The following is a 24,448-nucleotide window of genomic DNA, read 5'->3' as shown; positions in this document are numbered from 1 at the left end:
TAAAAATACAAAAATTGGCTGGGCACGGTGGCTCACGCCTGTAATCCCAGCACTTTGGGAGGCCAAGGTGGGCGGATCACCTGAGGTTGGGAGTTCGAGACCAGCCTGACCAACATGGAGAAGCCCCATCTCTACTAAAAATACAAAATTAGCCAGGCGTGGTGGCACATTTCTGTAGACCCAGCTACTCAGGAGGCTGAGGCAGGAGAATCGCTTGAACCCAGGAGGCAGAGATTGCAGTGAGCCTAAATGGTGCCATTGCACTCTAGCCTGAGCAACAAGAGTGAAACTCTATCTCAAAAAAAAAAAAAAAAAAAATTAGCCCACTATGGTGGCAGGTGCCTGTAATCCCAGCTACTAGGGAGGCTGAGGCAGGAGAATCACTTGAACCTGGAAGGCAGAGGCTGCAGTGAGCCAAGATTGCACCACTGCACTCCAGTCTGGGCAACATAGTGAGACTCCATCTCAAAAACAACAACAACAAAATGGAGATGGAGACTAAAGCAAATGTTATGTGTTACTTTTCCCCTGGCCCTTTTATTTCAACTTTCTCTCAAGAGTTGAGTGGATGAAATTAATTGCAGAAAATTCATAATTTTCAAAGGAAAGCACAACATAAAACATTGTAAATGATACTTATCACAGTACAGTTAACTAGAAATAACCTAATGCCGATGTAAGGAGCTGTTTAAATCATGTTGCTGCATCCAAGTGAAGTGAAATCAACTTTGTTTTCAAAATATATGCCTAGAAAAGAGAACAAAATTACTAGCATTGCTTGCCTCTAGATGGTAATTACAAATCATCTTATTTTTCTTTTTCCTTTTCAGCATTTTTTCCAATGAAAATGTAATAGTGTAATAAAAAGAAACAATAGAAGTTAATAGCAAAAGATAATGGTCAGAATATTATGTTACAAGAAAAAAAAAACAGGATTTTAAACAACTGTACATAGAAAAAAGCCTGGTAGGAAACAGACCAAGATGTCAAAAGTGATTATTTATTTTACAATATCGTGTCTTTCAACTTTTCCATAAACAGCATGTATTACTTTTATAATCAGAAAAAGAAGGATATTTTTGAGGGCATCATTGTCAGAAGTGTTAGTACTTCCTTCAAATATAATTTAGTGCACACACACATTTTTTTAAAAGTTATTCAGGGTCAGGGGAAATGAAGTCAGCTAGATTTATTAAAACATTGAAGCTATTATGAATCAATGAAAATCGGTGAGTTCACACAGAAATTGTTTTCATTGTGCAGGACAGCACTGATCATTCCGTGTCTAAAACTCTAACCTCCTTTTGTATAGGTGCTCACAGTGACAGCATGGGGAAATGAAAAGGGAGCATTGATTTTGATTCTTCCCACATAGAAAAGTGGAAGCCTAGGGTATTAACACTCTGGGGTCCCACACTGGTTAGAAAAAGCCCCACTGTTCTATGCCCAGCTGCTCCAAGCAAAGCTTTCTTTCAGGCTGCCCCTGCTTCAGTTAGAATCCCATCTCAGTGAAATGTATTGGCCCTCTTTTCCCAACTCCCACTTCCCCCAAGCCAGCTCCAAAAGAAGGGGATATTCCAGCAGCTGAGGATGCTCAGCAGCTAATACCGCCACCCCCATGAATCCAATCAAGATTCCATTTCAGTTTCTGTCAGGATGTTGACGTGGTTTCCATGGTTTCTTTACACCGTCCACAGTGTGGTACTACTGTGGGTTGCCACTCCAAAACAGAACAAGCAGAGCAGATATTTTGTCAAAGTAAGCCTGTATTTGAGGAAGGCTGAGTTAAGAAGCTAAGTGTGACTTTGTCCAAGCTGCAGTCGCTTGTCAACAACAGGTTGAAAAAGTAGTTCAGCCAGATTCAACCAGGTTGCACAGGTATTTTCAGCTCCTGTTTTTTGTCCTGATGTTAGCTGCTTGAGCAAAAAGACTCAGCAACCTGACCTCCTACAGCCTAGAGTTTAGCAGGGAAGAGAATTAAACAGTAATGATGAATGGTTATTCATGCTACCCCAGGGCTTCTCAAATGGTAATGTCCAGATTGCCTGGGGATTGTGTTTTAACAGATTCTGATTAAATCAAGATGGGAGCAATGATTCTGTATTTCCAACAAGCTCCCACGTGCTGCTGCTGCTTCTGGTGGGTGGACCCCACAGGAGCAAGGTGCTGTATCATAGGGAAGTACAAGTTGCTAGGTAAGAGTAAACACTAGAAACATTAAACTCGTGGTGGGAGGAAAGGTTATTGAAGGAAATGACCTTTAAGGGTAAACCCCAAGGATGAGTAAAAGCAGAGAGGATCGGGCACAGTGGCTCACACCTGTAATCCCGGCACTTTTGGAAGGCTGAGACGGGAGGATCACCTGAGGTCAGGAGTTTGAGACCAGCTTGGCCAATATGGCAAAACACTGTCTGTACTAAAAACACAAAAATTAGCCAGGCGTGTTGGTATGCGCCTGTAATCCCAGCTACTCGGGAGACTGAGGTAGGAGAATCGCTTGTATCTGGGAGGCGGAAGTTGTAGTGAGCCGAGATCACACCATTGCACTCTAGCCTGGAGGACAGAGTGAGACTCCATCTCAAAAAAATTTTAAAAAATTAAAAAAGAGCTTAGCAGAGAGGAATGTCTGAGGTACTTCCAGTAGACCTGTGAAATTGTTGCAGGAGTCCAGGAGAGATAGGTGTCCTGGAGTGTGGTAATGAAAATGAATTAGGAGAAGAAGCTACAATGGGGCCATAATTATTAGTTCATACACATAAACTTCCGTGAGTGATTGGTTATGTGGGGGCAGTAAGGGACAGGGACCAGGTTCTGACTGAGTGATGGAGCCCTTTACTAGGATGGAGGCACAGGGGATACAACAAACTTGTTATAGCCTGATGGGTTCTTGCCTGCTGCCCAGAAATACCAATGCACGAGAACAGCCCAAGTGTTGCAGCAGAGAAAGAATTTTTTTTTTTTTTTTTTTTTTTTGAGACAGGGACTCGCTCTGTTGCCCAGGCTGGAGTGCAGTGGCGCAAGCTCCGCTCACTGCAAGCTCCGCCTCCTGGGTTCACGCCGTTCTCCTGCCTCAGCCTCTCCGAGTAGCTGGAACTACAGGCGCCTGCCACCACGCCCGGCTAATTTTTTGTATTTTTAGTAGAGATGGGGTTTCACTGCGTTAGCCAAGATGGTCTCAATCTCCTGACCTCATGATCCGCCCGCCTCGGCCTCCCAAAGTGCTGGGATTACAGGCGTGAGCCACTGCGCCCCGCTGAGGCTAGAGTGTGTTTTGTTTTGTTTTGTTTTGTTTTGTTTTGTTTTGTTTTGTTTTTTGAGACAGAGTCTTGCTCTGTCACCCAGTCTGGAGTGCAGTGGTGCAATCTCAGCTCACTGCTCCCCGGTTCATGCCATTCTCCTGCCTCAGCCTCCCGAGTAGCTGGGACTACAGGCGCTCGCCACCACGCCCAGCTAATTTTTTTGTATTTTTAGTAGAGACAGGATTACACCGTGGTTACCAGGATAATCTTGATCTCCTGACCTCGTGATCCACCCGTCTCGGCCTCCCAAAGTGCTGGGATTACAGGCATGAGCCACCGTGCCCGGCCCGATGAGGCTAGAGTTTTTAAATGAAATCTGGGTGGGCAGGAGGCTAGGGAATGGGTAATGCTGACTGAGTTGGGGATGAAATTATAAAGGGTTGAAGTTGTCTTCTTGCACTAAGTCAGTTCCTGGGTGGGGGTCACAAGACCAGTTGGGTCAGTTTCTGGGTTATGGGTTGCCATCTGGGTGGCGCCAGCTGGTCCATCAAAATACAAGGTCTGAAAGATACCTCAAACACCAGTCTTAGGTTCTGCAATAGTGACGTTATCTATAGGAACGATTGGGGGGTTTACAAATCTTGTGACTTCCAGCTACATGACTCCTGGACCATAATTCTGACCTTGTGGCTAATCTGTTAGTTTTATGAAGGCAGTTTGGTCCCTGTGTGATGAAGGGGTTCATTATCTTTGTTTTAAAGTTAAACTATAAACTAAATTCCTCCCATAGTTTTCTTGCCCTACACCCAGGAATGAGCAAAGACAGTCAGCTGGTGAGGTTAGAAGCAAGATGGAGTCACCAATGCTGGATTTCTGTCACGATCATAATCTTTGAAAAGGTAGTTTCAAGCTTAGGGACACAGTGGAGTCCAGCTGTGGACAGAGTTGCAGGGACCTGAGGTGTCCATGCGGGGACACCCCCAGTGGGCAATTGTTATTTGGGCCTGGAGGTTAAGAAAGACCAGGCTGGTGGTTAGAATGTGGGCAACAATGCAGAGATAATGGAAGCTGTGGGTGTGGATAAGGGCCAGGAAGAATGTGTGTAGAGTGAGAGGAGAGGCTGTCTAAGCTGCAGGCCTGAGGAGCACCCACTCTTAAGGGTGGACAAGGGAAGAGGAGGGCTCTGTAAGGGGCAGCCATTGTAAATGGCCCTGGTTTGGATAGCTGTCGGCACCACCCTCACCCCCAGCTTATTAAGTATTTTACATTACATTATCCTAGGAAGTAAGTGGGACACATATTGTCTCTCTTTTATAGCTGGGTAAACAGATCAACAATACATCAAACCTACTCTCATCCCAACAGCTTGGCTGCCCTTCAGCTGGTATGTTTACAGGGACTCCAACCAGCCCTCACTCACCCGACAGCCAAGCTGCCCATTTCTGAGATTCTAGGAGCTGCTTACAGCTGTTTTTTTTTTTCCTACTTTTTCTTCATTGTTATCAGTCCTATGGCAGATCTAACACATAGCAGTCCCACCTACAGATGTTACTCTTTTTTTTTTTTTTTGAGACGTAGTTCCGCTCTTGTCACCCAGGCTGGAGTGCAATGGTGTGATCGCGGCTCACTGCAACTTCCACCTACCTCCGGGGTTCAAGTGATTCTCCTGCCTCAGCCTCCCAGGTAGTTGAGATTACAGGCATGTGCCACCATGCCCAGCTAATTTTTGTATTTTTAGTAGAGATGGGGTTTCACCATGTTGGTCAAGCAGGCCTCGAACTCCTGACCTCAAGTGATCCACCCGCCTTGGCCTCCCAAAGTGCTGGGATTACGGGCGTGAGCCACCACACCCGGACCACAGATGTTATTCTTAATGTTTCACATATTTTAACTTGTTTAATCCTCACAAAAACCCTATTAAATACATTTATTATCTTCATTTTATAGATGAAGAAATTGACGCCCAACGTTCCAAGCTGTTGTCAAAAGACCAAATTATAACAAACTAGTTTAAAGATTTCAATTGGCTTTATTTGCAATTCTAGAATCAGGCAACGCTTCATTCCATAAAACAGTAAGTCCCAAAGAGCTGAGCAGAAGAGCTTGGCTTTATACACAGAGAAGGGCTGAAGAAAGCAGAAGGAAGGAACAGGGCATATTAGTTACTTTTAGACAGAACAATAGAAATGTCACTGGTTAGTAACGTTGGTTTACTTAAGGCTACCTTTTTGGTTTAAGGATTAAGGCAGAGGAACCTCCCTTATCATACTGATTGAAGATTGGAACTGGCCTCCTTGGGAAATTGGTTGTTGTCTGTCTCTTGATTTCTTGCAAGGTCAAAAAACTCTTTAGGTTTGGTGATCTGAAACTTTAACATGGCTGACTCCATTTTGATTTTTTTTTTTTTTTTTTTTTTTTTTTTTTTTTTTTGAGATGGAGTTTCACTCTTGTTGCCCAGGCTGGAGTGCAATGGCGCGATCTCGGCTTACCGCAACCTCTGCCTCCCAGGTTCTAGCAATTCTCCTGCCTCAGCCTCCTGAGTAGCTGAGATTATAGGCATGCACCACTACGCCCGGCTAATTTTGTATTTTGAGTAGAGATGGGGTTTCTCCATGTTGAGGCTGGTCTCGAACTCCTGACCTCAAGTGATCCGCCCGCCTCAGCCTCCCAAAGTGCTGGGATTACAGGCGTGAGCCACCGCGCCCGGCCCTCCATTTTGATTTTTAGGCTGGTCTGTTGGGGCCTAGTGCAGGAGCTTGTTCCAAAACAATGGCCTCCTATAATGGTTTATTTAACAGTGTTAATTAGAGGAAATGGGGTTTAAACCCAGGGGAGTCCGACTTTAGGGTTCAGGGCTATCTCTGAGGCTCCATTTTTCTTTTTTTTTTTTTTTTTTTTGAGACGGAGTCTTGCTCTGTCTCCCAGGCTGGAGTGCAGTGGCGCGATCTCGGCTCACCGCAACCTCCGCCTCCCGGGTTCACGCCATTCTCCTGCCTCAGCCTCCCGAGTAGCTGGGACCACAGGCGCCCGCCAACACGCCCGGCTAATTTTTTGTATTTTTTAGTAGAGACGGGGTTTCACTGTGTTAGCCAGGATGGTCTCGATCTCCTGACCTCATGATCCACCCGCCTTTTTTTTTTTTTTTTGAGACGGAGTCTCGCTCTGTCGCCCAGGCTGGAGTGCAGTGGCGCGGTCTCGGCTCACTGCAAGCTCCGCCTCCCGGGTTCACGCCATTCTCCTGCCTCAGCCTCTCCGAGTAGCTGGGACTACAGGCGCCCGCCACCACGCCCGGCTAATTTTTTTTTTTTTTTGTATTTTTAGTAGAGACGGGGTTTCACCGTGGTCTCGATCTCCTGACCTCGTGATCCGCGGCCTCCCAAAGTGCTGGGATTACAAGCGTGAGCCACCGCGCCCGGCAAGGCTCCATTTTTCTGAGGTAAAATTCCTCACCTTTCCCACCGATGATGGTCTTGTAGTCTTAGCTTCTTGGCCACACCTTCAACCTTTCAGTGCCTGTAGTTGTTCCTAGCCCTGAAAGGTCACATGGTTCTTATAACACCTTCCATTAAGAAGCCAATAGCTTTCTGAAAATGAGGCCAGAGGCCATTTGGAGAATCCTAAACCTACTGCCTGGGAATGGGCAGAGTCTTGTTGTTCTGAATGTCGTCAGAATGAATTTCCTGCCATCCCTGGGATTCCAACTCCCCTCTCTCCCCAGCTCCCCACAAGACAGGGTTGGAATTACTAATCCCCTGCCTTTGGGGCAGACTATCAGACCCAAAGGTAGTTCTTTGTGTTTTGTTTTGTTTTGTTTCCCAGTGACACTTCAATGCCCCCATGCAATAAAGGGGCCTGCCTTGATTTTCCTGAGTTGCCCAAGGGGGCTGGCACCTGCATGTCCCAGGGAGGGTGAGCACTTCATGCTCTCTGCCAGCGTTTCTGAAGCATGGGGTCGGAATGGGATTTTCCAGTGTTACATTGCCTGTGGGTAGACGGTGCAGGTCCCTGAGGTCTCACCTCCCTCTGCCTGGAAACTTTCACCCCTCTCAGCTCAGCCCCGGGGGCATGTCCTGGAGGCAGTGCCCCGCCTCCTTCCCTCCAGAGGTGTGCGCTCTTTGCTTCCCACAGCAACCTTTGCTTATCTCCATTATCACAATTGTACATAACTCTGTCTTTCCCAGGGGCTGCAGAAGCTTTACTGGGCAGGATCCCTTGTTTGTTCGAGTTTGATCCCTACCATCTTGCACAAAAAGGTGTTCAGTGAATGTTCATTCACTGAAAGTTGGCTTGGAAAAAAACATCTTGTGAGAGATCACCTTTTTTTTTTTTAATTCCAGTCTCTAGGTATTGAGTTTTCTTAAAGGATGATAAAACTGTCTGACCTGGAGCTTTAAGGTCTTAGAGGGTGAATTTCATGGGGCAGTCACACAGGGCCTTCTGCACTGGGTTTGATGCTCTGCTCTTGTATTGAAATTCTTAGTAATTTTTATTGGGGGGGGCGGGGGGACGGAGTTTCTGCTCTTGTTGCCCAGGCTGGAGTGCAACGGTGCAATCTCAGCTCACCGCAACCTCTGCCTCCTGGGTTCAAGCGATTCTCCTGCCTCAGCCTCCTGAGTAGCTGGGATTACAGGCATGCGCCACCATGCCTGGCTAATTTTTTTTTTTTTTTTTTGAGATGGCATCTCACTCTGTCACCCAGGCTGGAGTGCAGTGGCATGGTCTCGGCTCACTGCCAGCTCCACCTCCCGGGTTCATGCCATTCTCCTGCCTCAGCTTCCCGAGTAGCTGGGTCTACAGGCGCCCGCCACCACACCCGGCTAATATTTTGTATTTTTAGTAGAGACAGGGTTTCACTGTGTTAGCCAGGATGGTCTTGATCTCCTGACCTCGTGATCCGCCCATCTCGGCCTCCCGAAGTGCCGGGATTACAGGCGTGAGCCACTGTGCCCGGCCTAATTTTGTATTTTTAATAGAGATGGGGTTTCTCCATGTTGGTCAGGCTGGTCTCAAACTCCTGACCTCAGGTGATCTGCCTGCCTTGGCCCCACAAAGTGCTGGGATTACGTGCGTGAGCCACAGCACTCAGCCTTGAAATTCTTAGTAATTTTTGAACAAGGTCCCTGCATTTTCATTTTGCACTTAGCCCCACAAACTATGCAGCTGGTACTGCATACTATAGGGAGACTCTCTAGTCAATCAGCAGGTCCTAATTGGGATCCACACCTATCTGTAAACCCCCTGAAAGCACCTGCACAATTAGGGGTGTGTATATTTGTGTGTGTTTTTCTGGTGAGCAAGTCTATGGCTTTCATCAGACTTTCATCTGAAGCCAAGTTCAGAGCCGTGATTATTAATAATAATAGCCATCTTTTTTTTTTTTTTGTGACGGAGTCTCACTCTGTCACCCAGGCTGGAGTGCACTGACACCATCTTGGCTCACTGCAACCTCTGCCTGCTGGATTCAAGCAATTCTCCTGCCTCAGCCTCCTGAGTAGCTGAGACTACAGGTGCGTGCCACCATGCCCAGCTAGCTTTTTGTATTTTTAGTAGAGACGGGGTTTCACCATGTTGGACAGGCTGGTTTTGAACTCCTGACCTCAGGTGATCCGCCCACCTCTGCCTCCCAAAGTGTTGGGATTACAGGCATGAGCCACTGCGCCCTGCCATGCTCCGTGACTTTTAGCAACAAGGAAGTGGGGCCAGAGGGCAGCCTGATGAATGCTTAATTATATTTCTGTTCAGAACCTGGCATGCAATTCTTGTCAACCCTGTGGGGACAGTTTTAGTTACATTAGTTGCCTTATGCTTCACCAGATTTTAATTGGATTGGGGCAGGGCAGAGAGTAGTATTACACATTTTCTGCCTTCTTAATACTCCCAACCACTCTGTTCCTCACCCAGAGAGGAGACAAAAAACCCACGTACTGGGTCCTCCCTTCTTCCATGGTGTTCACAGGAGCCTGAACCTCTGTCATTACTCCCTTTGTTAGGAGGAGGGAAGAACCAGCCCCTACTCTGTCCTAATCCCTGCTTCAAGTCCCACCATTACTCCCAATTTTCCCAAAGATGGTTTCTTCTTTAGCCAAGCTGGGGAGAGGTGACGGGGTAAGCAGACAAGAGGCCCCCTCTTTATATTATTTATTTATTCATTTATTTTTTTGAGACGGAGTTTTGCTCTCGTAGCCCAGGCTGGAGTGCAATGATGCCATCTTGGCTCACCGCAACCTCCGCCTCCCGGGTTCAAGTGACTCTCCTGCCTCAGCCTCCCGAGTAGCTGGGATTACAGGCATGTGCCACCACCCCCAGGTAATTTTATTTTTTTAGTAGTGACGGAGTTTCCTCATGTTGGTCAGACTAGTTTCGAACTCCCGACCTCAGGTGATCCGCCCACCTCAGCCTCCCAAAGTCCTGGGATTACAGGTGTGAGCCACTGTGCCCAGATATTTTTTTGAGACTATTGCTCAGGCTGGAGTGCAGTGGTGTGATCATAGCTCACTGCAGCCTCAACCTCCCGGGCTCAAGCGGTCTTCCCACCTCGGCCTCCCGAGTAGCTGGGACTACAGGCATGTGCCACCACACCCAATAAGTTTTTAATTTTTTTGTAGAGACACGGTCTCATTATGTTGCCCAGGCTGGTCTTGAACTTCTGGCCTCAAGGGATCCTCCCGCCTCAGCCTTCCAAAATGTTGGGATTACAGGTGTGAGCCACCACACCCAGCCTGACTGGCTGTCATGCTGACGGGTTGTCATGGCATCAGGAAAGGGCTGTAGCCAGCTCACCTGTGGCCAGAATCCCTCTGGCTTTATCCATAGGTAGATCCTGAGTTATGGGGACTGAGTAATGAGAAGGAGACTTGGTCCTTCCTCCTGGTACTGCCTCTCTTAACATAGGACAGGAACTACAGCTGGCATTCAGGTCTGTTGATGTGCTTTATGTCCCACTGTTGCGGTTCCAGAATGTTTTTATTTTACACTTTTCATCTTGGAGTCTGGACCTTGTGAAAACAAGAGGAAAACTCAAACTTAAAAAAAACTGTTGGCCATAGTCCCAAGTTTTGCTGTCACGTGAGGGAAATCTATGACTTTGTGGATTTGTGGGTTAAAAAATACTTTGGATAATAGGATGCCCTAACTTCATCATCAATTCTCCGAACTTCAGCAGCCTCTCTGAACAGCTGACTTCCTTCACTTGGGAATCCAGCTTCACTGTGTTCATCGGATTAGATTCTTTGGTCCACACCTTCGTCTGTATTTCAACAAACTGTTCTCAAGGCTACAGGTGTTGAGAATATTCTCAGGGCTACAGGTCTTGATCTTATAGATCTGTTCCTCCACTTTCTGTTTTTATCGTCCTACTTCTGACCTCATCAACAGAATGTCTTACTGTACCTATCATTTGGGAGTATTTTCTACAACAAATGCTAGGTTGTTCTCACTCCTTAGCTTCCTGGTGTGCTATCAATTAGTTGCTGATACTACCAGTGTATGTTCAGATCAGCACTGACAAGATAAAACAAAACAAAAAAGCCATAGGAGCTATTAGTTGTCCTAGGAGTTTCCAGTCTTAGTGAAACAGTCAAAACAATTTTGAGAGGAATGCTGCCTTGGAAGACAACGGAATCCCGAAGCCCTCTGAGTTGCTGGCTGCCTTCTCTTTGCCATGCTACTTTTCCTTCTCTGCTGCTTCTCTACTAAGAAGCTTCCAGGCACATTCCTCCCTGGAAAGTGGAGAAGGGGGGGGCATCTATTTTTAAAATTTATTTATTTATTTATTGAGACTGAGTCTCGCTCTGTTTCCCAGGCTGGAGTGCAGTGGTGCAGTCTCGGCTCACTGCAACCTCCGCCTCTCGGGTTCCAGCAATTCTCCTGCCTCAGCCTCCCAAGTAGCTGGGATTGCAGGCGCCTGCCACCACGCCCGGCTAAATTTTTCTATTTTTAATAGAGACGGGGATTTCACCATGTTGGCCAGGCTGGTCTCAAACTCTTGAACTTGTGATCTGCCTGCCTCAGCCTCCCAAATCGCTGGGATTACAGGCGTGAGCCGCCGTGCCCGGCCTAAATTTTGTTTTAAATACAGACAGGGTTTCCCTATGTTGCTCAGGCTGGTCTTAAACGCCTGGGTCAAGTAATCCTTCTGCCTCGGCCTCCCAAAATGCTGTGATTACAGGTGTGAGCCACCATGCCCAGCTGGGGGTATCTATTATGCATCAGGCCCTGCATTTAATCCTCAGAATCAACCTGTGAGGCAAGTTATTACAGAAATTAAGGAACAGACAGGTTAGTTACTTATCCAAGTAAGTTTTTCTAGCAAAAAGGTGGTGCTGAAATGCGTATGCGTCCTGCTCTTAACAATCCTCTAAGGGCTCCCTTCTGATGAACTCTGTGTTGGATTGTGGGGTCAGTCTCCTCCACTAGGTTCTGAGTTCCTCCAAGGGCAAGGATTGTATCTTCAGTGCACACATTAGGCACTCCACAGATGTCAGTTTATTTCTCTCCCTTTCCTATTCCTAACCCCCGCCAATCACTAAACACAGGCTGGAAGATGGTTATCTAATGAAGTGCTTTGCATTCTTTCTTCATAACTCAAGGATTTGTGTTTATGCCCATGTGATTTTATTGAAGAAATAATATCAACACACGATATGAATAATACAAAGCAGTAAGTACATTAAGTGCTTAGTTCGGCGGTAGAGGAAAGGAGATTAATGAGGGCAGAAATAGACATGGTAGAAATAGATTCCATGAAAGAGGTGAGATCTTGAGCCACGGAGGTTGAACGGAATTTAGATATTAATCTGTCCATTCAGAACACAAGCAGGCTCCTATCCCATGGCAGGACTGGTGCTAGGTATGCGAAATGGGGTGGAATGAGGAATCAGGGTAAATAAATGGGAGACTAGAGAAGGATATTTGGGACCAATTGTGCTTTCTGTGGAAGTAAGAAACCGAGGCTCAGAGCTGTCACACGAAGAACACCGTGTCCTCTTGAGAGATCAGGCAGTGGGAAGAACTGACCTTTCTTCTTTCCCCAAATAATTATTTTATTTTATTTCATTTTTTTTAAGATTAGTCAAGTGCAGTAGTCAGGGAAAAGAGTAGAACAAGGAGTTCCATCTGTAACTAACTGTGAACAATTGAGATAATTCACTACCTTTGGACCAGCCCAAAGAATTTTTTTTTTTTTTGAAACGGAGTTTTGCTCTTGTTGAGTTTTGCTCTTGTTGCCCAGGCTGGAGTGCAATGGCGTGATGTTGGCTCACTGCAACCTCTGCCTCCCAGGTTCAAGCGATTCTCCTGCCTCAGCCTCCTGAGTAGCTGGGATTACAAACACCTGCCATCACGCCCAGCTAATTTTTGTATTTTTGGTAGAGACGGGGTTTCACTATGTTGGTCAGGCTGGTCTTGAACTCTTGACCTCAAGTGATCCATCTGCCTCGGCCTCCCAAAGTACTGGGATTACGGGCATGAGCCACCATGCCCAGCTCCAAATAATATTTTTGGTAAGATGAATGAAGGATAGAGGCCAATTGCTAACCATCAATCAGTATCTCTTTTCAATTCACTCCAGTCTTCTCAGAAAGAAAATCAGTTTTTAGTGTCAGAAGGACACAGCTTTTCCTGGAGATCTTCCAGCTTTGAGTTAATTAATCTCACTTCTAAAGCTGTGAAGTCTTATTTAACAAATCACACAGGCCTAGAGGGGTCCGGAAAGAAAACATTTAGACTTGAAATGATAACACTCTCTTAAAAGATGTCTATGTGAGCAGCAGGCAGAGCTCAATCTACTGTAATGAAGATTTACACACAGCGTAAATTTATGACCTACAGGTCATATGGAAAGTTAGGACCTGTGCCAACCATTTTAATTCTTTCAGGATGTGGGCTCAGTGTTGAAGTTAAAAAGATCACAGAGAATACCCAGTTCCCTTGTGGTGAAGAAACTGGAGAGGTCACCTTGGATCTTATAGTTAGTGGTAAAGCTCAAATTGGGGTCTTGGCTCCAAGAACAGTGTTCCAAACACATGAAGTTGTTAAAGTAGGTAAAATGCCTGCACATACAAAGGATATCTCTGGAAGAAGACACAGAATGTGGGTAACTGTGGTTGCCTCTAAGAAGGGAAAATGAGTAGCCAAGACACAGGAACAGGACAGAGACTTGATATTCACTGAATACTTTCTTGTGCCTTTTGAATTTTGTACCATCTATATATGTTAGCTAATCAAAAATAAAAAAAATTATTTTAAGAATTAAAAGGAGTTCTTGCTTTGTTTCCCCCATTGTATCATATTTGTGTAAAGCGTGTTTTTCTGACTCATGCTATTCCAGTATGTAAATTATTCCGCAGGAACCAGGTTAAACACTTCGGAAGTGGTGATGCCAGTTGGTTACTACTTTGTGGCTAGAACAAGAAGCCAATGATATTACAGAGTTCCAACTTCTTGCCAACTTTGACTGTGACAGAATCTGGCAGGATAAAACCCAGAGAAACACAAATCAATTCAGAGCCAGTGATTTCATTCATTTTGGAGCAGGATATAGTCATTAACAAACCTTGATGGAAAGGTCTCCTTTAGCCAAAACCTCATCCTTTCCAAGACAACGGAAGAGGGAAAGGTGGGAATCCAATGTAATTCACTAGTAAACACCTTCAGCCGGCAGAGCCTCACGCTAGGAGATAAAACTGGCTGCCCCCAGACCCCAAGGAACTGCCCAGTAGAGGAGATGAACATGCCCGTGTCCAGACAGCAGTGTAACAATGGAAGGTCTAACCATCTGCTGGCGCTTTTTCAAATATAGTATTACAAGAGACGATGGTCTGTCATGTATGCCGGGGAGATTTAATGCATGAATCTCATGTGAACGAGTCGGGGGAACTTGGCTCAAACTTCCCAAGCTAGTTTTCCCCTTTTTCAATTTTAAATTCCAGTTGATGTGGAAAATTAGAATGTGGTATGTTAGACTTAAAAAAATTATAATCCCGGTACTCACTTTGCAGTAGGGGAAATACTCATTCCTTCATTGGGCATGGAGGCCCTACTATGTGGTTGGTGTTGTGGCGGCTACAGAGGAGAGATTTATGCTTTTACTTTCCATCTACATATAGCTATCTATTCATTTTGTGTACAGAAGTATTATTTTAGTGGCTGTTGACCTGCTAAAGTCTAAAGTTATCTGTACTTGCTATTTAGTCTACAGTACATCTTCCAAATGATGCCCTTAGACAATTTAATAATTCAACTATTCATTAAGTGCTTACCATATGCCAGGCACTATGATAAGTGCTTTATATGAATTATTTCACTTAGTTCTCACATCAACCCCAGAGGAGGAAACTGAGCTTCACAGAGGTTAATTTGTGTTGCTTTACACGTGGTGAAACAAGGATTCAAATCCAGACTATTCATTCAACCAGTATGTAATGACTGTCTATGTGCCGGGCATGGAAGGTACAGGATAAACACTGCCCAGTCCCTGCTCTCCTGATGATTATGATCTGTGGGTCTTTTTGATTCCAAAGTCCACGGTTTTGACAATGACACTATACTTCTTCTCTAAATCTGTGCAAAAGGGAGTCACATTTTCAAAGGCGATTCCTCCTAACAGAAACCTGGGCAGGTGTCTTTATTCCCCAGTCCTCCTTTCCCTGCGCTTACTAAAATCAAATTTCTGTTGTGTGTTCAGATCAATTCCGTGCCTTTAAGATGTATAAAAAGCATCTGGAAGAATAGGCTGTGATAAAAGACAAGGGCTCCAGCCCTAGCTAGCTCACTTACTAGCTGCCTGACCTCGGGCAAGTAACTTAACTCCTCTCAGCCTTAATTTTCCTGTCTGAAAAATGGATATATTACTACTGCATGTGCTTGCAGGGAAAACTAATTGAGACGATAAGCCCACCATATAGTACTCGTTCAATAAAGGGACGCTGTTGTTACTAAGAGGATCAGGAAGTGCAAGAAAACGACCATGTGTCACGGAGGTTTGCTTGTCTAGGCGCTTCTGTAATAGTGGCATTCTGGTTGTACCGTATACGGGTCTCTCTCTTCAAAGGTGCACGCAGTCTGATTGATCCCTGTGTCTCGGAATCCGTGCTAAATAAATATTGAGTCGGTGAATGAATGAACGAACGACAAAAGGCAAGGTTTGTCTCTCAATTAAGACGTTCAGATGGGGAGGCGGTCCATTACCCAGGACATGGATACAATCCCCCTACTAATCAAGTTAGCCACTTCAAGTTTCAGTGAACTTAAACTACAAAATGGGCAAACGGACACCCTATGCCTCACAGCGCAGTTCTGAGATCTGATAAAACGCTGGATTTGAAGCCTCTGTAAAAAGGAACACCCTCTCCCAACCTGGGCGTGCTGCCGGGTATCGCAGACTGCCCACGCCCACACTGCAGAGGCCGGCGCCGAGCCCCCGCTCCGCCCTCTCTTCCTGGTTTTTCCCGGCAACCCGCCCCTCCGGCGACACGTGACAGGGGTGCCCGGCCGGACTCAGCCCCTGATTGGCCGGGCTGCGGAACGCCTCGCGATTGGCCCGAGGCCGGCGGGCCCCCGCCTCCCTCCTCCTCCTCGCCGCGGCCCACGTGAGGGGGGCGAGTCACGCGATTTCCGGGAACCCGTCAGGAAGGACATAAACAAAACAAACCCGAGGCAGCATGGAGAGGGGCCGTGGCCCCTGCAGCGGAACCGGACCCAGTCCCTGAGCCGCCCCTACACCCACAGGTGAGAGCGCCACCCGCTGCCCGGAGCCCCCAGGGGCCTGGGCTGGGGGACGAGCGGAGCGGGGGGCGGAGGGCCGCTTGCCTAGGAGGCAGCAGCGGTGGGGCTCTGGGCCGGGCCGGCGCGGGGCGGGGGCCGGGACCACGGCTGAGTGCTAGGGCGCGCGGGCCTTGGGCCACCGCCTGCAGGTCACGGGGGCTCCGCTCCCCTCCCCCACCCCCGGCCCGGGACGGTTACATAAAAGCGCGGGGCGGCGGTAGATGGGACTCGCGGGCGGGCAGTAGGCTAGGCCGGGAATGGGCAGCGCCGGGCGTCCGTCCTGCCGGGCCGCCCGGCCCTTCCCTGCTGCCTCCGAGCCCGGGGCCGCTGCTGCCGGCAGTCGGCCTGTCAGAGAAGAGAGCGGGTGGGAGGGGCCCGGGAGGGGAGGGGAGGCGAGACTGGCGGGGGAGGAGGGGAGAGAGGGGCGTGTGAGGAAGGGCCGGGGCCGCGGAGGTTGGAGCCAGGCTGGCAGGAGACGAAGAGGCGCGGGCTGGGGCTAGGGGGGTCCGAGCAGGGCGTCTCGGGGGTAGCCGCTCCCCCTTCTTGTCCCCGCCTCAGAGGCGACAGGCGAGGGGCCTCCCTCCCGGGATTTGTTTATATGTCTTCTCAAAGCAGCTTGAAGCGGCTTAGGGGCGGAGCCCTCAGAGCTGAGTGGCAGGTTCTGGCGTCCAATGGAGTGGGCGGATGGAGACTTTTGCACTAATGGGCGTGGGGGAGGCGGTGCCGCGAGGGCCACTAATTGGTTAGGCTGTGCCGGAGGTGGGCCGGGCGGGGCAGCCATGTTAGATGGGAGGGGACCAGTGGTGGTGGGTCACTGAGAGGGGAGGAGACAGGGCAAAGGGCGAGGGAGCCGGGCCGGGGGTGTTTCGGGTGTCCGAAGGCGAGTCCGATCGGACCAGGAAGTAGCTCAGGGGAGCCTGACCTCGACCCGCCTTTCTCCTCACACGAGCTGAGGAGGCAGGGAAGTACCGAGGGCAGTCAAGCCTCCCCTGGGGGTGGTTCCTGGGACTAGATGGAGCTCAGTCTCTGGATTCTCCCTCTTTCTCGGCCCTATGCTTCCTGACAAACCTGGCCGCCAAACCCTGTAATCGCCCTCCTTTAACCCAAGAAAGCAAATCTTTCTGCCGTTTCTGAGCTGGCTTGAGCCTTAAGACTACCTTAAGGAGGTACTTGGATAAATAGCGGTCTGAATTTCTGTACCAGGCCTCAGATAAGAGACAGGCAGTGAAGGGGAAGTTTTGCTTTTCTGAATTTTGTAAAAGAAAACGGGACTAGAAAAGCCGAGAAAGTTGAGGGCTGGGCGGGGTTTCTCTTTTTTTTTTTCTCATCAGGATGCCTTTTAAAGATTAGGCTCCGTGCTTGTCCTAGTGTTAGTAATAATTTGCCCCTCTTGCTAACATAAGTTGGTAGTCCACATTAATCAGCTTCTTGAGGAAACTGAGCCCAGAGGAAGTTATTTAGTTTCGAAGCTTTTTTGGGACTTTTCTTGCGAATACCGTGCAGGTGAAAAATAGGATCAAGGCCTGGAATTTCTTTTTTTTTTTTAAAAAAAGCAGAAAACAAGACTTCTGTGTAAATCTTGTGATCTGTCGTAAACTAGTTGTCACTTGATTGTACTTTTAAATATCTTTAATTTTTTAATCCAAGATACGATATACACCAGAGGCAGGGAAAAATGGTATGAATAATTCGAAAATAACATTTTAATCTAATTGTGTTATGATTATTTTGGCATCCTTTTGGCCTTGTTAAATGCTTAATTTAGGTTTGTGTTTACACCGGATTACAACCTGTGGCTACATTGGTATTGTCAAGGATACCAAGCTATTGATGCATCTTTCGTTAAGTACTTAGGCGTAGGAACATGCCTTAGATAGATCAAGCAGGGGCTAATCAGAGTTAGCTGTATTAAGAATTTGCATTATCTTCTATTTTATTAGCTGGAGAAAAAGAATAATTGGTAAATGATTCATCATTTTTTTTTTTTTTTTTTTTGAGACAGAGTCTCGCTCTGTCACCCAGGCTGGAGTGCAGTGTCGAGATCTCGACTCACTGCAAGCTCCGCCTCCCAGGTTCGCGCCATTCTCCTGCCTCAGCCTCCCGAGTAGCTGGGACTACAGGCGCCCACCACCACGCCCAGCTAATTTTTTGTATTTTTAGTAGAGACGGGGTTTCACCATGTTAGCCAGGATGGTCTCGATCTCCTGACTTCGTGATCCGCCCGCCTCGGCCTCCCAAACTGCTGGGATTACAGGCGTGAGCCACCGCGCCCAGCCTCTTTTTTTTAAGATGGAGTCTCCCTCTGTCGCCCAGGCTGGAGTGCAGTGGCACGATCTCGGCTCACTGCAACCTCCGCCTGCCGGGTTCAAGCAGTTTTCCTGCCTCAGCCTCTCGAGTAGCTGAGACTACAGGTGCGTGCCACCATGCCCGGCTAATTTTTTGTGTTTTTAATAGAGACGGGGTTTCACCATGCTGGTCAGGCTGGTCTCGAACTTCTGGCCTCAGGTGGTCCACCCACCTCAGCTTCCAAAGTGCTGGGATTACAGGCGTGAGCTACTGCGCCCGGCCTGATTCATCAATTTTTGTAGTACTTTGGCATGACTGACTCAGTTCTGTTAATAATCATACATAAAAACATAATCCCTGATTATTTGATAAACTTGAATTCTTACGTATAACTTTTGCGGTAAATAAGGGTATTAGCTTATTTATCAGTTCTTATTTTTCTTTTCTTTTTTTTTTTTTTTTTTTTTTTTTTTTTAGACGGAGTTTTGTTCTTGTCGCCCAGGATGGAGTGCAATGGGAAGATCTTGGCTCACTGCAATCTCCGCCTCCCGGGTTCAAGCAATTCTCCTGCCTGAGCCTCCCGAGTAGCTGGGATTACAGGCGCCCACCACCACGCCCGGCTAATTTTGTATTTTTAGTAGAGACGGGGTTTCACCGTGTTGGCCAGGTTGGTCTTGAACTCCTGACCTCAGGTGATCTGCCTGCCTTGGCCTCCCAAAGTGCTGGGATTACAGGCGTGAAAAAATTCTTTTTTTTTTGGACGGAGTCTTGCTCTGTCGCCCAGGCTGGAGTGCAGTGGCGCAATCTCGGCTCACTGCAAGCTCCGCCTCCCGGGTTCACGCCATTCTCCTGCCTCAGCCTCTCCGAGTAGCTGGGACTACAGGCGCCCGCCACCACGCCTGGCTAATTTTTTTTCCTTTTTTTTAGTAGAGACGGGGTTTCACCGTGGTCTCGATCTGCTGACCTCGTGATCTGCCCGCCTCGGCCTCCCAAAGTGCTGGGATTACAAGCGTGAGCCACCGCGCCCGGCCGAAAAAATTCTTATTTTATCAGGTGGCATTGTATTTCTTTTGAAACCCTAGCCCTTACAATGCCTTAATTAGTTTAACAGAGAAGTATAGTGAAAATTAAAATAAAAACTTTTCATTGATACCTAGAATATTCCAGGCAGTTTTCATTGTTGCATCGGTTGATAAAGTCAATCAGCATTGCTTATATAATGCTTTCTTATTCTAAGAATGGCAAATAGATGCAATAGAACTTATTTGGGTATAATTCCTTCATATGACTGGTATATCAACTTTGGGGTTTTTATATTCAAAAACATAGAAGAGGCTAAATACCTCCCGAAGAGAGTCTGGATGCTCCATTTACCATCATTCTCTGTCTGTCATGGCAGGTGAAAGCAAGCTTTTATATAGAGAATGTTCTACTTAGTTTACAGGGTGGATGTGTGTGGGTTCTAGGATACTAGTGTAAGAAAGGAATAGCTAGCATGGTTCCTGGTGGTGGTTAACTAAATACAAGTGACAGTGAAGTATAGTAAGTTTGTGTGTTGATTCTATTAATTCAGTTTTTAAAAGATAAAGAGAACTAAAATCACTGTTTGCTTTTAAAGCTTAATTTTCAGTCAAGATCGGCATTTATGTATTTATTTAAAAAATACATATATATGTATATATATATATATTTTTTGAGACGGAGTCTAACTGCATCGCCCAGGCTGGAGTCCGGTGGCGTGATCCTGGCGCACTGCAACCTCCATTTCCTGGGTTCAAGCAATTATCCTGCCTCAGCCTCCCGAGTAGCTAGGATTACAGGCGTGCACCACTATGTCCAGCTAATTTTTGTATTTTCAGTAGGGACAAGGTTTCACCAAGTTGGCCAGGCTGGTCTTGAACTCCTAATCTTAAATGATCCGCCCGCATTGGCCTCCCGAAGAGCTGGGATTACAGGTATGAGCCACCGTGCCCCCACTAGTTATGTGATTTTGAAATGAATTAGCAGTCGCTTGTTTCCATGTAGGGTTGAATTTGGATTTTTTTGAGGAACAATTCACTGACACTTTCACCATATTCAGTAGCTCATTTCGGGATAGATAAACTCTTAGACTAGACATAAATTTTTCAGATAATTGGTTCTGATTATTTTAAGACAAGGGTTGACAGCCTTTTTTTTTTTTTTTTGGTACAGGATCAAATAGTTAATATTTAGGCTTTTTCAGCCTTATAATATCTGCCACAACTACTCAACTTTGCAATCTGTAGCATGAAAACAGCTGTAGAAAATATGTTCTACATATTTTTGGGCTGTATTCCAATAAAACTTTATTTACAAGATCAGGCTGTTCCTCTATTTGTGCTTCCACGGCTACAGTTTGTAACCCCTGTTGTAAGACATCAGTCAGTGAGGTTTTTTGTTTGTTTGTTTGTTTTTTGAGACGGAGTCTAGTTCTGTCCCCCAGGCTGGAGTGCAGTGGTGCGATCTCAGCTCACTGCAACCTCCGCTTCCCGGGTTCAAGCGATTCTCCTGCCTCAGCCTTCCGAGTAGCTGGGATTACAGGCGCCTGCCACCGTACCCAGCTAAGTTTTGTAGTTTTAGTAGAGACGGAGTTTCACTGTGTTGGCCAGGCTGGTCTCAATCTCCTGACCTCGTGATCTGCCCGCCTCGGCCTCCCAATGTGCTGGGATTACAGGCGTGAGCCATCGCACCCGGCCCAGTCACTGAGTTTTAAGTACTTAGATGTTAAGGTATTTCAGAATATACAAATAGACACTTTAGGTAAATTTGAGCATTTGCAGAGTGTACACATCTCCTGCCTTGAAGAATTTTTAGTACAAGAGCATATGGCAACATTGTATTTTGTATTTTTACTTCGTTTACATATAAATGTTTTCTTGAAAAGCTGTTTAAAGCAAATATTGGTACAAATCCTGTTGATTTTAGAGATGCATTCTGATTGAAAAAACTTTGGCCCTAAGATATATTCAGGATATGGTCCTCCTGAAGTTTCAAAGCACATTTAGCATATCATCCTTAACAAAACTGTATAGCTGTTTCAAGAAATGATAGTCACGTGAATAGTCAACACATGTAGTTCTTATATTCAAATATACAGTTAATTTAGAAGCTATTAAGACATTGAGTGCTCATTGCCTGAGATGCTTGAAGAATTAAAGAGAGTAGGATGCTTTTTCCAGGCCCAAAAAGATACAGGTTACCTCCTCTCTTTTTCCGGTGAAAATTCAAGTGGTGCTAAGTGCCTAGTGAAGCAGAGATGCCATAATCTAAAAATATAACTGGGAAATACTTAATTTTTTTGATAGCTTTTGCTTTGTTTTTAATGTAATATTTCACCATTTTTGTTGACTTGGACTGGATTTCAAGTGGAAGCATGAAAGTTTAGAAAAGAGAATATATTGACCTTTATGAACTGAGAAACATGTGGCCTGCAATCTTGTTTCTAGTTCTAGCTAGCCTAGGGTCTGGCTGGATGACTACAGATAATCTCAGTTTATTAATTTGTAGTGGTAGGGATTAATGATGTTTTCCATCACACAAGGGGATACTGGGAAATTTTTAGTTACCATATTCTTAAACTCTTGTACTTTGAATATGCTAATATTTCGGGCTGCTTGAAATCACTTCTCAAATCTGGATTCGATTTTCTTCTGGCTTATTTGTCTTCTCATTAAACTGTGAGCTCCTTGAGGTCAGAGTCTGTGTTTTATTTCTATATATTCACTGCCTCACACTGTGCCTGATACCTTTTAGTGCTCTTGAACTGTTTAAATGAATGCATGCATTGCTGAGAACTGCTTATCTGGAAAGTAATAAAGTCTACTATTAGAGATGTTGGGCTTTTCTTAGTTAGAAAGGAGGAATTAATCACCATCTGTTCAAACAAAAAGCCTTCATTCTAAAATTGATCTGTTCTTTTAAGAAAGTTTTTAGAGAAGCTATTTTGATGATGTTTAAAAATCTTCCTTTGTTAATTTGTTTTCAGATGAACTCCATTAGTTAGACTTGTTGAATATTCCTTGCAGGTATTAAAAAAAAAAAGTTGTACTTTGTTCTTTGGATTTGTCCTATTTGTCAAATATGGATGGAATCTCTTATTTCATTTAGGTTTGGGATAATTTTTCGTCTGCATAGTAGGGTCTTTTTTTTAGGAGGGCACTGTAAAATCATTCTTTTTGAGTCTTGCTCTGTCGCCCAGGCTGGAGTGCAGTGGCGTGATCTCGGCTCACTGCAAGCTCCGCCTCCTGGGTTCACGCCATTCTCCTGCCTCAGCCTCCCATAATAGCTGGGACTACAGGCACCCACCACTATGCCCGGCTAATTTTTTGTATTTTTAGTAGAGACGGGGTTTCACCGTGTTAGCCAGGATGGTCTCGATCTCCTGACCTCGTGATCCGCCTGCCTCGGCCTCCAAAAGTGCTGGGATTACAGACGTGAGCCACCGCGCCCAGCCTATAAAATAATTCTTGCTAATAAGTCTGACTCACCTCTGTGGGGTAGGCTAGGATTTGGAGCGAGTTTGATGCAGGGTGCGGCAATAGTATCACCAGCCAAGCCTTATATGCATTTTCACCAATTTATGACTTTTCCTCCAAAATCTATATCGTAACTCTCCTTCCTAAACAGCTTTCTAAACTTCTGCTTTCCCTACTTACTCTTGGCAACTTAAATCATCCTACATTCTGTCCTTTCAACGCCAAAACCACTTTTATATCTTTTGGGTATTAGTGATTTTGAGAATTTCCTATGAAAGCCTCACAAATTTGCTGATTTCTTTTTCTCTTTTTTTTTTGAGACTGAGTCTCACGCTGTTGCCCAGGCTGGAGTGCAGTGGCGCAATCTCGGCTCACTGCAACCTCTACCTCCTGGGTTCAAGCGATTTTCCTGTCTCAGCCTCCTGAGTAGCTGGTATTACAGGAGCACGTCACCACACTCAGCTAATTTTTTGTATTTTTAGTAGAGATGGGGTTTCGCCATGTTGGCCAGGCTGGTCTTGAACTCCTGACCTCGGGTGATCCACCCGCCTTGGCCTCTCAAAGTGCTGGGATTATAGGCGTGAGCCACCACGCCTGGCCTGCTGATTTCTTTTTCTTAATTTTTAATTTCTTAATTAAAAACAATTTTTGTTCTTTTTGATTTTTTTTTGAGGCAAGTCTCGCTCTGTCACCCAGGCTGGAGTGCAGTGGTGTGATCTCTGCTCACTACGACCTTCGCATCCTGGGTTCAAGCTATTCTGCTGCCTCAGCCTCCCAAGTAGCTGGGACTACAGGCACCTGCCACCATGCCCGGCTGATTTTTATATTTTTAGTAGAGACAGAGTTTAACCATGTTGGCCAGGCTGGTCTCGAACTCCTGACCTCAAGCAATCTGCCCACCTCGGCCTCCCAAAGTGCTGAGATTACAGGCATGAGCCAATGCACTGGCCTAAAATTTTTTTTCTTAAAGACTAGTGTGGGCTGGGCGCGGTGGCTCATGCTTGTAATCCCAGCACTTTGGGAGGCTGAGGCGGGCGGATCACGAGGTCAGGAGATGGAGACCACGGTGAAACCTGGTCTCTACTAAAAAATACAAAAAATTAGCCGGGCTTGGTGGCGGGCGCCCGTAGTCCTAGCTACTCGGAGAGGCTGAGGCAGGAGAATGGCGTGAACCCGGGAGGCAGAGCTTGCAGTGAGCTGAGATTGCGCCACTGCACTCCAGCCTGGGTGACAGAGCAAGACTCCATATCAAAAAAAAAAAAAAAAAAAAAGACTAGTGTGATAGTAAAGCTTGCTATTTTTTTTTGTCCTCCAGTTTTTTTTTAGATTCTTGTTGTACATATGTTTTCTTCAGTATAATGTTTTGTCCTGAGGGTTTGAGGTGCTCCTTTTATAAAAGCAGTTTCTTTTTTGGCTGCTGATGGAATTGCTGCCTTTTCTATTATAGGTTAGTCATTTACTGAGAAATTTAAAGCATTACAAAAATAAAACGATATGGGGAGGAATTAGGGGTAGGGTGGGTGTACTTTTGAAAAGATTCACTGTAGAATTCCTTAAAACAGCAAGGCTTCTAGCATCCTAGTGGTATGGTATAAATGAGGTGGACTCATGCAGTTTTTGTTGTTGTTGTTTGAGACAGGGTCTTGCTCTGTCACCCAGGCTGAA

General features: G+C 46.1%; 1 protein-coding gene across 5 annotated transcripts in view; it reads left to right on the top strand.

The window, feature by feature from the left end:
- The first annotated feature begins 15,829 nt into the window (after positions 1-15,829).
- CREBRF (CREB3 regulatory factor) overlaps positions 15,830-24,448 on the top strand; it is an 84,125-nt gene continuing 75,506 nt past the window's right edge. The window contains exons 1-2 of one of the 5 annotated variants that reach the window (XM_055285224.2): positions 15,830-15,965; positions 20,147-20,242. In XM_055285224.2, coding sequence (XP_055141199.1) covers positions 20,201-20,242 — 42 coding nt within the window. In that variant the 5' untranslated portion in view covers positions 15,830-15,965; positions 20,147-20,200. Of the gene's footprint in view, positions 15,966-16,459; positions 17,680-20,146; positions 20,243-24,448 lie in introns of those variants that run through there. The other 4 variants (XM_055285225.2, XM_063642619.1, XM_055285229.2 and 1 more) reach the window with 4 other exon arrangements.

The sequence above is a fragment of the Symphalangus syndactylus genome, chromosome 7 (genome assembly GCF_028878055.3).
Source record: "Symphalangus syndactylus isolate Jambi chromosome 7, NHGRI_mSymSyn1-v2.1_pri, whole genome shotgun sequence".
Lineage (NCBI taxonomy): Eukaryota > Metazoa > Chordata > Mammalia > Primates > Hylobatidae > Symphalangus > Symphalangus syndactylus.
The sequence above is the reverse complement of the archived record's forward strand: the minus strand, read 5'-3'. Positions and strand labels throughout refer to the sequence as shown.